This window comes from Seriola aureovittata, chromosome 1, assembly GCF_021018895.1.
Source record: "Seriola aureovittata isolate HTS-2021-v1 ecotype China chromosome 1, ASM2101889v1, whole genome shotgun sequence".
Classification (NCBI taxonomy): domain Eukaryota; kingdom Metazoa; phylum Chordata; class Actinopteri; order Carangiformes; family Carangidae; genus Seriola; species Seriola aureovittata.
In genome coordinates this window covers 11,071,479-11,083,534 of record NC_079364.1, presented here as the reverse complement: position 1 = coordinate 11,083,534, position 12,056 = coordinate 11,071,479, and the positions used below count along the sequence as shown (strand labels likewise).

The 12,056-nt window shown below is 37.3% G+C and overlaps 1 protein-coding gene across 2 annotated transcripts in view; it reads right to left on the bottom strand.

Moving 5' to 3' along the window:
* Nucleotides 1–12,056, bottom strand: part of LOC130171604 (protein diaphanous homolog 3-like) — a 161,429-nt gene that overhangs the window by 111,839 nt on the left and 37,534 nt on the right. For both annotated transcript variants that reach the window (XM_056379666.1, XM_056379672.1), the window contains 9 exons: nucleotides 10,965–11,101; nucleotides 10,161–10,266; nucleotides 7,228–7,338; nucleotides 6,601–6,719; nucleotides 6,195–6,311; nucleotides 3,376–3,494; nucleotides 3,225–3,289; nucleotides 2,173–2,277; nucleotides 245–535 (listed from right to left, as the gene is read on the bottom strand). In XM_056379666.1, coding sequence (XP_056235641.1) covers nucleotides 245–535; nucleotides 2,173–2,277; nucleotides 3,225–3,289; nucleotides 3,376–3,494; nucleotides 6,195–6,311; nucleotides 6,601–6,719; nucleotides 7,228–7,338; nucleotides 10,161–10,266; nucleotides 10,965–11,101 — 1,170 coding nt within the window. The remainder of the gene's footprint in view (nucleotides 1–244; nucleotides 536–2,172; nucleotides 2,278–3,224; nucleotides 3,290–3,375; nucleotides 3,495–6,194; nucleotides 6,312–6,600; nucleotides 6,720–7,227; nucleotides 7,339–10,160; nucleotides 10,267–10,964; nucleotides 11,102–12,056) is intronic.

Sequence of the window (12,056 nt, the reverse complement as noted above, 5' to 3'; positions counted from 1 at the left end):
AAATATTCATAAGATAACACACCACCTCTCTAACACCTCTCTAGAGACCTGTAATTCTATCGGATATCAGTTAGACGATACACACAATTTGTGAAACTTTTAGAATAAAATTTTTGTTCACTTTGACAGTCAAGTCCATTGTAATTTTTTTGGCACATTAGTTAGCGGGATATTAGATTTATTGTCACCCTCATGTATGAAAATGGAGGTGGTTAAATATTAGAAACACCTTACAGTGCCTTACCTTGGACCAGTTGAGGCGCTTCATGGCGGTCTCAAGCTTGAACTCTTTCTTAGGCCTGAGGCCATAAGGCAGCACATGGTGGGTGGGGGAGCCTAGAGCACCCCCAAACCCTAGAGGTGGTGGTGGAGGGGCACCAAATGGAGGAGGCACTCCAGGTGGAGGAGGCGGGGCAGGGCAGCCAGGTAAGGGAGGTGGTGGAGGTGGAGGAGGGGGAGCCGGCAACCCAGCTGGAGCTGGGGGTGGCGTCTGTCGAACATGGGCAGAGGACAGACTCGCAGGTACAGCTCCAAACTGGAGAGCAGGGAGAAGAAGAAGTATATGTAGGGACAAATGTTCATTTTATGCAAAGTGTGACAGTTGAGGTTTGCTCGTGTTCGTGTTAGTATGCAGGATTGTCTAACACAGCCAAGATCTGATATTCTTGTCACTGCAGTATAAACTCCTTCAAGTTTCTTTAGGCAGTAACATGAGCCAAATTTCTAATTTTAATTGGATTTTTAAATTAAACAACAATTAATATAGTTCAAAAAACCTTTACCCTAAATTGCCTTGTGACAGTGTTTATGAAGCTAAACTGGTTTAAATAGTTTTTTTTTTTTTTAAACTTCTTGTTCATCAGGTCAGATACTGTTCTACACTGGCTGTCATTTTATTCTAGTTTCAACAAATATTATAGACTTGGTTAGTGCTTTTTGTTTGGTTCGTCAGCATTTTTTTTGTTGTTGGATTCTAGTGAATATTACTTAATTATAGAATATTCTGTTTGTTTCAGGTATTAGCATTTTTACACTGTGGAGCAATGCTGATGAAACCCTTTCCCCGGATAAATAACATAAACTGTGAGTTCATATTACAGGGGAAAAAAAAGAAAAATGATTGAATCTGGGGAGGAAAAAAATGGAAGACGAACTACAGCATCTGCCAAGTGTATGGCACAGTATGCTTTCCTGTCTAATACCACTGGGCTACGGATAACGGAGGCGTGTTCTCTCAACCATCCAGCAGAGGCCAAATGCTCATAAAAAGTCCAGATTCTGTCCAGACCATACCCAATGATTTGTTTTTTCCAAAGCTAAAAATCAAATGTTATAACCGGGCCTACAAAGCTCCGTAAATTGTATCATACAGAGCAAATGGCTTATTGATCCATGTACCAGTTTTAGATTAAAGACGCACACTAAAGGTCAGCCCTGGGCCCTTACTCTGCCACTGCCTCTAGAGGGAAAGAACATCTTTGCTGAATTAACAAGTGTGTGTGCATGTGTGTTGGCGAGAGTTAGACTGACAGACTCGGACAGGCAAAGACAGCAGCACAAAGTGTGTGTATGTACTCGCATTGGTTAAATGTACCACCATCATTTGAACCAAGGTACTATTTGAGTATTCATTCTGTGTTTGCTCTCTCAAATTGAAAAATTATCAGGAAAATAAAAAGGAAGTTCTGTTCCCCTCTCTGAGTGTGTAGTTATCTTGCTGTGCCAGGGCGTGGGAGCAACTCTCTAGAGTATGGGGGGGTTGAAGAGAGGCCCAGTAGTGAGACTGAAGGGGGTTGTCAGAATAAATTGCTTTTAGAACAATTTCCTCTTATGGGATAGAGATCAGAGAATTAGAAATGGCCAACATGGAGGACTGGTGAGTGTTCTCATTAGACTTAGTGTCAGCTAGCCAGTAGAGTAGCCTCCATGTCAAACCAAACTGCAAGCTCCAGTGGATAAAACCCCCACTCCCAACCCCAGCCACATCCTACACCCCAAAATAACATCTCATCATGGGAAGTAAGAAAAGAAAGTTGAATTGCACTTTTATAGTAGATTTAAAGGGATTTGTTGAGTAATCAAACTTAGTATTTTATCACATCTATTATCCCCTAAAGAATTAATACAATTTACAAGCAATTAATTGAAAACAAAGACATACAAGTCACGTACCTGGGACCTGAAGGCCTGCAGCTCTGCTTGGAGTTCAGCTATTTTTTCTTCACACTTAACCTGCTGAACTTGTGCATCCTGTCTGCTTACAAACTCCTCATCAAACTGTAAAGGGAAACACACAAACACTGACACTGTTCCTAGAAATTAAAATAAACATTCTTTAATTGAATTATTTAAGTCTAATGGTATAATTATTTTAAATGATTTCATTCATTGTACCTTAATTATCTTCATTTACTGATTGAATTTCAACCTTTTGTCAAACACTCGTCCATTAATACAAACCTTGTACACATGCCAATCAGTGAGCCCATGCTTGTAATCAGGATCTACAAACTGCTGTTGCTGCCCCCACTTCAATTAATCACAGTAGCCGATCCATTTGACCTCGACATTTCGACAAGCATGTGTGTGTTTGTGTGTGTTACAATGACAAAGATGAAAAATTGCACTAAAGCTTATTGTAATACAATACGTTTGCAAACTCCTATTTCATTTTTGGAATGTGCTATGAACATTGAAATAATAGACTCAAGCTTTGGCACATATGTATCATTTATCTACAAAGATACCAGAAAAACAAGTTTTACTATATCACTGTTCTCATACTGAAAAATCCCAGGCATATGTGCAATTGTTATTGACAATAAAAATGCTTTACCCACAATGTCTTACAAAAACATTCATTCAATATGTTTCATTTTCTTGGGATTTGAGCATTTTAATTGAATTTCTCTGATTATTATTTTATAGCCAGATGTAATATTTTGTAATGCTCACTTTTAAAATACTTATTTTTCTGTTTCTGGAAAAGAATCAGAGAAGATTTTCTATATTATTGCTATATCACTTCAATAATTTAAGCCCCCAACAACTGTCAGTGTAATGTTTGCTCTATAATGTTAATGTTTTATTATCTAAACAGATGTTATTTTATAGAACAAATTAGATTGCATGCCAGCATGCCTTAATGGGTTTTGTTTTTGCCAGGTGGATGTGTAGTGGGATGAAAATCTAAGTTGTTTGCTTTTTCTTTGGTCAATACTTGCCTTCTGTGCCAGTTCTGAAGCTCTTTGTTCATACTCATCAATTCGAGCTTTATCCACACACACCTCTGAAAACAAAAGGAAGAATGAAAATCATTTATGGTTCATTGAAATATCTGTAATCTCAATAAACTGACAGAAGTACGTGACTTGCCCAAGAGGTGGCTGAAGTCCACATCTAGGCGCTTGCGGTAACTGAAGTCTGGATCTGTGCCACTACGATGCAGCACAATCTGAGAGACACAGTCCTCAATGATCTTAAAGTATTGGGGCCTGAGCGGGATAAGAACATTCAAGGGAGACAGTGAGAGCAAGAAAGAGTTGCAAAAACATAGATCATTTTGTTTGATTCTATTTCATGTTTTCAATCTGTTGTGTGTGAGCATTTGTACAAGAGCAGTTATCTGGACCGAGTGAGGTGTAAGAGCAACTAAACTGTCTACAGGAAAAGCAGGGCTAGGAAGAAGATAGAAAGGAAATGTGGCATATCTCAACGACTTCTACAGCTATGCCTGTGCAACCAATCAAAATCATTGTATAACAGATATCAGAGCCTTCAGGTCGGGGATGCTGATCATCATGATGTATTAGTGAGACAAATCAAAGCCTGAAGTTCACACAACAGATGAACGTGACACAGCATATCAATACATTTTACATGCACATGATTGATTGTTCAGGTATTGATAAGGACACACTTTTTCAGGATGTAAACTTTTGCTGATGATAAATAAAAAAGGCAACTGTAACTATAATATGACCCACATGAGGTGCAGGCTAATGTTGCACAGGTTAAGGGTTTTACTTTCTTCACCACTAATAAAACACCCATTTAACCACCACTTGCACCTTAATATAAGCATTGTTGTGTTGATACTGAACAATGGGGAATACACAGCAACCTATTAGCAGTTGCTGAGTAATTGCAGGTAAATTGTTTGAAGTGACTGTGCTGAATGCACTGATCACACAATAACCAAGGACATGCCACAATAAGGAAAAGGAGTTATAATGATACAACAGCAGACAAAATGCGAGGCTGGGAGCCGGGTTGCTATTGCAAGTTAAAGGGAAAGTGTCTGTTTGATCTGCTCATTATCTTACAACAGAGTTCAACAGACACCAAATCATTACCTAATACTTTGAGACTTATAAACAGTGATTAATCAGGGGCACTACCTTCCTTCTTCGTAAAACAATACTGAGACTGGATCTCATATTATGAATGCTATATCTATAATTTTGAAGATGAGCAGCATGATGTCTAAATGAAGAAAAAAAATATTAACATATTGAATGGAATAAGACATGTTCTGAGGCACTAGCCTGACAAGCTGCTGCTGATTCTGTCATTGACTTTGGGACCCTTGTGTAAAAGTGGACTATATATTCTTGACATCAAGGATAACCAAGAATTAAATAACTAAAGATCACTACTCCAGTCAGTCACAAGAGATACGGTACACGAAGGGGATCACATTCAGATATGATGCCTCATGTGCCAATATATCAATAGTAGAGAACTGCCTGAGGGAAATTCAGGCAGTTCCACAAATGTATTCTAAAAAATACAAAGAGTCAACTGAAAACAGTCTAAAGCGTTCCACCATATGATATGATCATCACATACAGGAGTTATAATGATCAAATTACATAAGATTATATAATGTGGACAGGAGTGTATTCTAGTGATTTGCCCTTAGGATGACAGTCCTCACACACTTATGAAGAAAAAGTTGAAACTAAGACTAAAACTGAAAAACAAAGGTTATTACCACCCTCAGCCCCAAATGCAAAATACACTGAATGCATACACAAGTCTTTCAATGTATCCATCTCTCTGCACTCGAGAACTAAAAGCTACTGGCAACTTCAGTCCAAAAGACCAAAATAAATCTTACTGGCATGGTGGTTGTAACAATCTTTCCAATTATTAATCACGTGATTATGTTTATATTTGCTTAAGCCATGTGAGAATGACCAAAACCAAAAGACCTCCAAATTACAGTAATTAAGAAAAGAAAAACAGCAGAGAGCAGGTTATCCTCACGTTTGACAACTTAGAACCAAAAATGTCTGGTATTTTTCCTGATAAATGACCTAAACCATTATTCAATTAACAGATTTGTTGGCTATTATTTTCTGTTAACTGATCACTGACCCCCTTAGTTATTTAGTTACGCCTGTCAAGCTCTCCTTTCTTTGCTAAATGCGTATGCTAAAAGACTGAGGCTAAAGATGCATTTCCCAGCCAACATTTATCGCAGCGTAGACTAACTAACAGTTAGTCCTTTTATTATAAATATGATAGAGATGTCACTCTAACATAACCCTGTTTAGCTAAAGGCAAAAAAGACACCACTTTCACTTTAAAAATAGATGGCACCACTGCTGGTAGTCGTAATAACGGTAATGTCAACATTCCATATTCCGTTCAGATGCAGAAAATTAATCACACAGTGCCACAGCACAGAGAGAGACACATCAGGTGTTGTTTTTGGGTGGAAGAGAAAAAATTCCGGTGATGCATTAATATTCTTCAGATTAGAGCTCCATCTTTTGATCAAGCCAAGGTTTAACTCACACCCAGCTGTGAGTGAACCAACATAAAATAAGCCTTTGAAAAGTACCATTAATGGGAGATGAGAAATACTCTGGAGCAATGGTTGTTGTAGATGGCTTGAAGATGAAAGAGACAGCATTCTCTTTGTTAGCCAATGTCATTGAGATGGTTTAAGGCAGAAAGAGTAAGACCTCCACAAAACATAAGCTCTTCACCAGTGTACATCATAACCAGTGCTCAAAAGGTGCTAAGACCTTTGTTCGTGTGTGCACTAGCCTTGGATGTTATCCTTAAATGCTATGTCGGCCATCATTATTATCAAACAGACCAAGTCACAGACATACATGCAGAATAAATGAGGGACGGACATGCTACTTACTTAAGTAAACTGTGGGGTGTGCTGTTTTTACCTGACCAAGTAGTCATTGCGTATGAGCATCAGGTGCTGCAGTATAGAGAGGAAATAGGGCTCTGCACTGCTGTCCTTCACCATGCTGTGCACAATACTGAATACATCCCCCGCATCAGTGCAAATAGTCAAGGACTTGTACGTAAATGGAAACATACAGAGGTGTGACAAACTAAAGGAAAAACCTGAATGGAAATGAGTGCAGAAACATTATGAACGTAGTTACAATGGCATTTTCACATAAAAAAAGTAGAAGCTATTGAAATGAAAAAGAAATTAAAGAATCATGTATTTTATTTTAATTTCATACTTTTGTTATCTATTATCTCACCAGGATGCATATTAGTCACATTTACAAGGAGTTACATACACATACATGCTTCTGTTTGTTATAATGACAAGGATATTCCAACTCGCTCTTGATGTCTTCCAGCCTATGGGAGAACTCTATCATGTCCTCTTCTTTGTGCTCCACAAATACCTTTAACTGAATGTCAAGTGCCTCATTCCTGATGGCTGTCAGTTGCTACAGATGAAGTGAAATAGAAAAAGAACAAAGTAAAACACTGAGAGAAAATGAGACAAAAAAAAAAGCAAATTAAATCAGAGAGAAAGCACTGCTCTGATATCAGCAACAAAAGGGAAGCATCAAGCTCAAGTAAAGACAGGGAGCTAATTCTAAATGGTATTACTCATTGTGGTATACAGGTGTGGGGACCAGCTCCTCATTTGAATGTATTTGTTTTCCTGGCAGCTACAGAAACATTGTTTACAACAGATAAACATGTTAGGTAGATGGTATAAAAGCCAGTAGGAAGATGATTAGCCCAGGCACTAGAAACTTTATTGGTTTCTGGGTGCTGGCACAGAGAGAGAACGTGCAAACTCTCGTCTGTCTTTCATAAATAATTTGCTGGAGCAAATCTACAATATTTCACTGAAGTGGACAACTCATTTAAATATTAATACAAGGTGAGTGTGAGTTTATATTGTGTGTCTATGTGTGGGCGAGTGTGTGGTTTTGTTGTGCTTACCGGCAATATCTCTTTCAGGCCACAGCGCATAAATTCATTTCTGATGTGCAGCCTGAAGTCCAGCTCATCAGGAGATGTTACCAGAGCATTGATGAGCTGCATGCATGCCACCTGCAACATGAAGGGTGAACATAACAAAAGGGAGAGAAAGAAGGAAAGGGAGAGGAGTGAGAGTTGAGAGAGAGAACGGAGAAAGAAACGATGGACTTCTTCTTCCAGAAGTTGATGAAAAGCATGCCGGCATGCATTCTAAATAGGTTATGTCCCTTGGAAGCAGAGGACCATAACTAATGCATGTCTATTTTCTCCAGTCACCAACTGGGGGGGCTGATTTTAATATTAATGCAACAACTGCAGACCCATACACACAAAACTAACTAACAGTCAATTTAAGGGCAAACTCGTTCTTTTGGAAGCTGTTTTTCACTCCCGCCTGAGTTTGGTTTACTGCACAGGGACCGTTGAATCCTGTGACTCTTCAACTGCCCGGGCAAACACAGACAGAAAAATCAATTATTGATCAGAGAAGCAATCCACTAGTGCGTGAAAAGAGGGTATGGCAATGCTAGAGCTTAGGAAGGATATTCAGATTTTTTAAGGTGCATTGTCAGTTTGATAGCACACTCTTATTTTTGTCGTGGCACTCAAGCTTAGTAATTACCTGTCTTGACAGTACCATTTTAATATTGTAATACAGGTAGGTAACATTACAAAGTGTCTTGACATCTGACTGGGGTGCAGGGGCAGTCAAGAAACCAATACCATTGTTATGTTAAAAGTTCTTAACAATTATTTAAATGATTTCCTACCCTCACACATATCCTTTGGTTTTAGTATATACAAATTCATTCTTTAAAATGAAACCAGTGTATACTGCATATTATTTAAATCAATATACAGACTGTTGGAAATACTTTAAATAAGAAAAGACAAATGGATCAGCAAGAAAGATCACTACAATTCTTTCCATAACTCCCTCATGAATAAAATATCACAATATAGATGCAATGTTAGTATTTGAAGTTTTTAAAATTGCTTCCAACTTACCAAAAATTTTATGTGTTTATACTGTATATGTATATTTGACATTAGCCTCTGCTTTGTATTCTGAATAATGCCAATAATTCCTAAGTCAATTACAAATACGCTAAGAATCTTTGATTCTGGTGGTGCCAAATCTGTCTATTCACACTTTCCGTAAGCTAAAGGCTGCCAGGGGACACTGTGTATAAATGTAGTCAAGTAGGACAGAAAGCCTTTGGCCACACATTGCCGTGGTTAGGATAACAATATCTGTGCTTTAATAATGCATGGGGTTAAAAGGGATCTGTTCTGTGTATTAGGAAGTAGGAAGGATAACAAAGCATCAATAAAACACTACTAAGGCCATATAATCCTTCCAGTACACAGCACTCGGTTTGTATATCCACAGATGAGTTTTGTATATTAGACGCATCTATATGAAGCAAATTCCATGTAAAACTCTCCGCTTCCCTCACTATTTTCTCCTGCTATTGCTTCCTTATCGCTCCCCGGTAGTTTTTCACAAAGGTAGTTACAGCAAACTGAATGCAAATGATATTGATAATACTACTCTTAATTAAGTTCAGCATTGGTCATTGCATGGGAATATGAAGCAACCTAAGACGCAAATTGTTGTACATACTACAGTTTTATTCTCACCATGCATGTGTGTGTGTGTACTTGTCCTTATATCGCAGTGGGGACCTGAATGCACATTAACCCATGGGAAAAATTGAAGTGCTATTTGAGGGTTTTACAGTTCAGGTTACAATTAGATTAAGGTAAGGGTAAAGGGAATGCATTATGTCAATGAGTGTCTCCACATGGATAGTGGAACAAGACTGTGTCTGTGTTAGGTACTGGGTGAATGAATACTCTACTCTTATCCCTCAGCAACCAATTAAAAATGCAAACAACATGCCTTAATCATGAATTACAATATTGTGACACAAACCAAAGCTGTCTCTGTTTAAAACAGCCTATATGCATCTCAGGTGTATGTATCAGCAGGGAGATGATACATCTAGAAGATCATGTCCACAGAGAGAGGGGTAATGTGTAAAGGGAGGGCATAAGATGATGAAATGGGCAATGTGGCAGGTAAAAATGTGTATGCATGGACAGCTTCTCTGTATATAGGTAAGAGAAATATATGTTTTATCATTTTGTTTTGTTTTTTTTAATATAAACTGTATGTTTGTTTGTTTTAGTGGGGTCCCTTATTATAGCTTTTTTATTCTAGTAGGGGTTATTGTGTTTTTATTGTACAATGAAATAATTCCTGGTTCTACAGTAGTTATTAGTAGCTTATTATTACACTTTCCTGTAACTTAAATGCTAACAGTATTATCAGAAAAAGGTCATTACATATGGCAACAACAAATCATGGAAGATCTTCATCTTAACTGAGCAACTAACACCACTACACAATGATTATGTTCATTACAGCAATTGGTAAAATCTGATTAACAGGCTCCAGACTGCCTCATTACATCACAGTTGCTTGTTTGATCACCAAAATGCATCTAAAGTAGAATACTTAACCAGCATGAATATATATAAATAACTTTGCTCCAACAACAGTTGATGAACACTATGCATGGATTAAAAATACAAAAAAGAGAAGCAATATTTATTCCTTTACATGCAAGCTTCAAAATTCCATGTTGCCATTGTGACTGGATCTGTGATACACAACACTTACCCAGATTTCACTGATAACAAGAGTATAACAAAAAAGACTAGACAAGACAAAAAAGGACTTATTAGAGAAAAGAATGTCTAAGTGACTAAGAGACCCCGGAGTGTGATACATTGAAACAGTCAACTTCCCACTGTCATTCAATATTTCATTTCAGAGAAAATCTGAGTGAAACAACAAGGTGTCAGGGGCTGCACTTTGCACTTACTTGTAATTGAACTGAGCGATCACGTAGTCCTTGCACAATGGAACTGAACCTCTCAATGGCTCGCCATTCGCCTGCTGTGGTGATGGCTTCAAGGACCTTCTCCAAACTAAATGAGAACATGAAATGCATGAGTGAACAATTGGAAAAAAAAGAAAAAATACATTAATTTAAAGGGATTTTGACCATAAGCTCTCTCTACAGTATTATACGGTATCCAAGGTTCCTTTTCTTGTCAATTTGACCCATCACAGGTTCATTCATCATCTCATTTCAATAATGAGATCAATATTATTTTGATATTTCAAATACAGAGTCCTCCACTGAAAATATTGTTCCACTGAAATAATTCCCCATAATAAATGGAACCTCTGTTGTTTTCTTACATTGGAGAAATATGGAGAGCTTTGGCCTTGAAAAAAAATGCATACCATGTTACCAAATGTAATTAGAATATCTAATTCACGGTTGGAGTCACTTAGAATCAATTTTCCTGTATTTTTAAAAAACCAAGACAAGACATATTATACTCAGTGCAACTTGTGATACTGACACTCAAAGGAATGTATTACAAGCCTATCTTTCCATTACTCCACACTATGAAATTGTCGCATTTCAGCCTTTTGAGAAGTGTTTTAACATGCGTTACAATGCACCACTGTAAGCTCACTGCTTTCAACTGATAATAAATAAGAAATAGTATTTATCAGCTGGACCATAATTTTAAGTAGAACTTAAACAACAGTACAATTTCATTTTTGGGAAATCAAAAAATTAGTTGACAGAAGGAATGGAGTCAGATCATACGTGTTCTCTTCGCCCACAATGCAGATGGCTGACAGCAGCTTTACCACATCAGTCATCATGGCAGACTGGGTGGGATCAATGGCTCTTGCCAGTAAAGCAAGACTTTTCTCTTCCCCCAGGATTCGATCCAAGCCATACTGCAATAAACAAACACAAAACATGATTATCTAGATACGCTGTAATTCTGCTCATTTGCAACAAGAATATAATGTCATGTGACACATTAAAACCAAGTCTTATTGCTTTAAGAACACAAGATGAATTAAAGCTCAATACATTTACCTACACTTCAAATCAAGTCTGAATGATCGTATGTCAGACTTGAGGTTTACAGTGATTTTACTCTCATCTGTAATGCAATATATGCAATCCCATTCAGAGTTCTGGCTCTGCACAACCTATTGTACAAATGAACTTGAACACCAGAAAATCAGACTAAATTGCAAGATCATTATTAAATAGATTTAGAATTATTGTACTGTATGAGTTTTGCAATGTGCTGTACACAAAAGCCAATAAAGAGAGAAAAAAACTATCTTACAAGAATGCCATAATTATAAACAACAATATCAATTTATCAATATGCTGTACGGACAATTACATTGTAGCCGTAATTGTCAGTACAGTACTAGCATGTGTACAATGACAAACAGTGTCAGCAACATTCACAAATGTAATTATTGTTTTAATTTGTGCAGAGAAAATCAATTCAGTAATGTCTGATTTTGTCAAAAAATAAAATGTTCAAATACAAATACATTAAAAATAAAGCACTGAAAAGAGTGTTTGTTTTACCAAAGAAAACATCAATAAGTGATTTTTTTTCTCACTTTTGCCTGTTTGATTTGAAAAAAGTTCTTTTGTAGACTTGGTAGTAACACCCAGCATTAAAGAACACTTGAATCTTAGAGGCAGTCAGCTAACCAAGTAATGTGGTGTTCAGATTTGTGATAGTGTTTGTCTAGTGTATGTCTCATGTACACGCTATTTCTTCTTTAACAACTTCTTGTCTCTATACTTATGAAAACCTAGGAGATCTTCTAACTTCTTAATAGCCTTGTTTACATATACAGTATAGTATATACAGAGTAG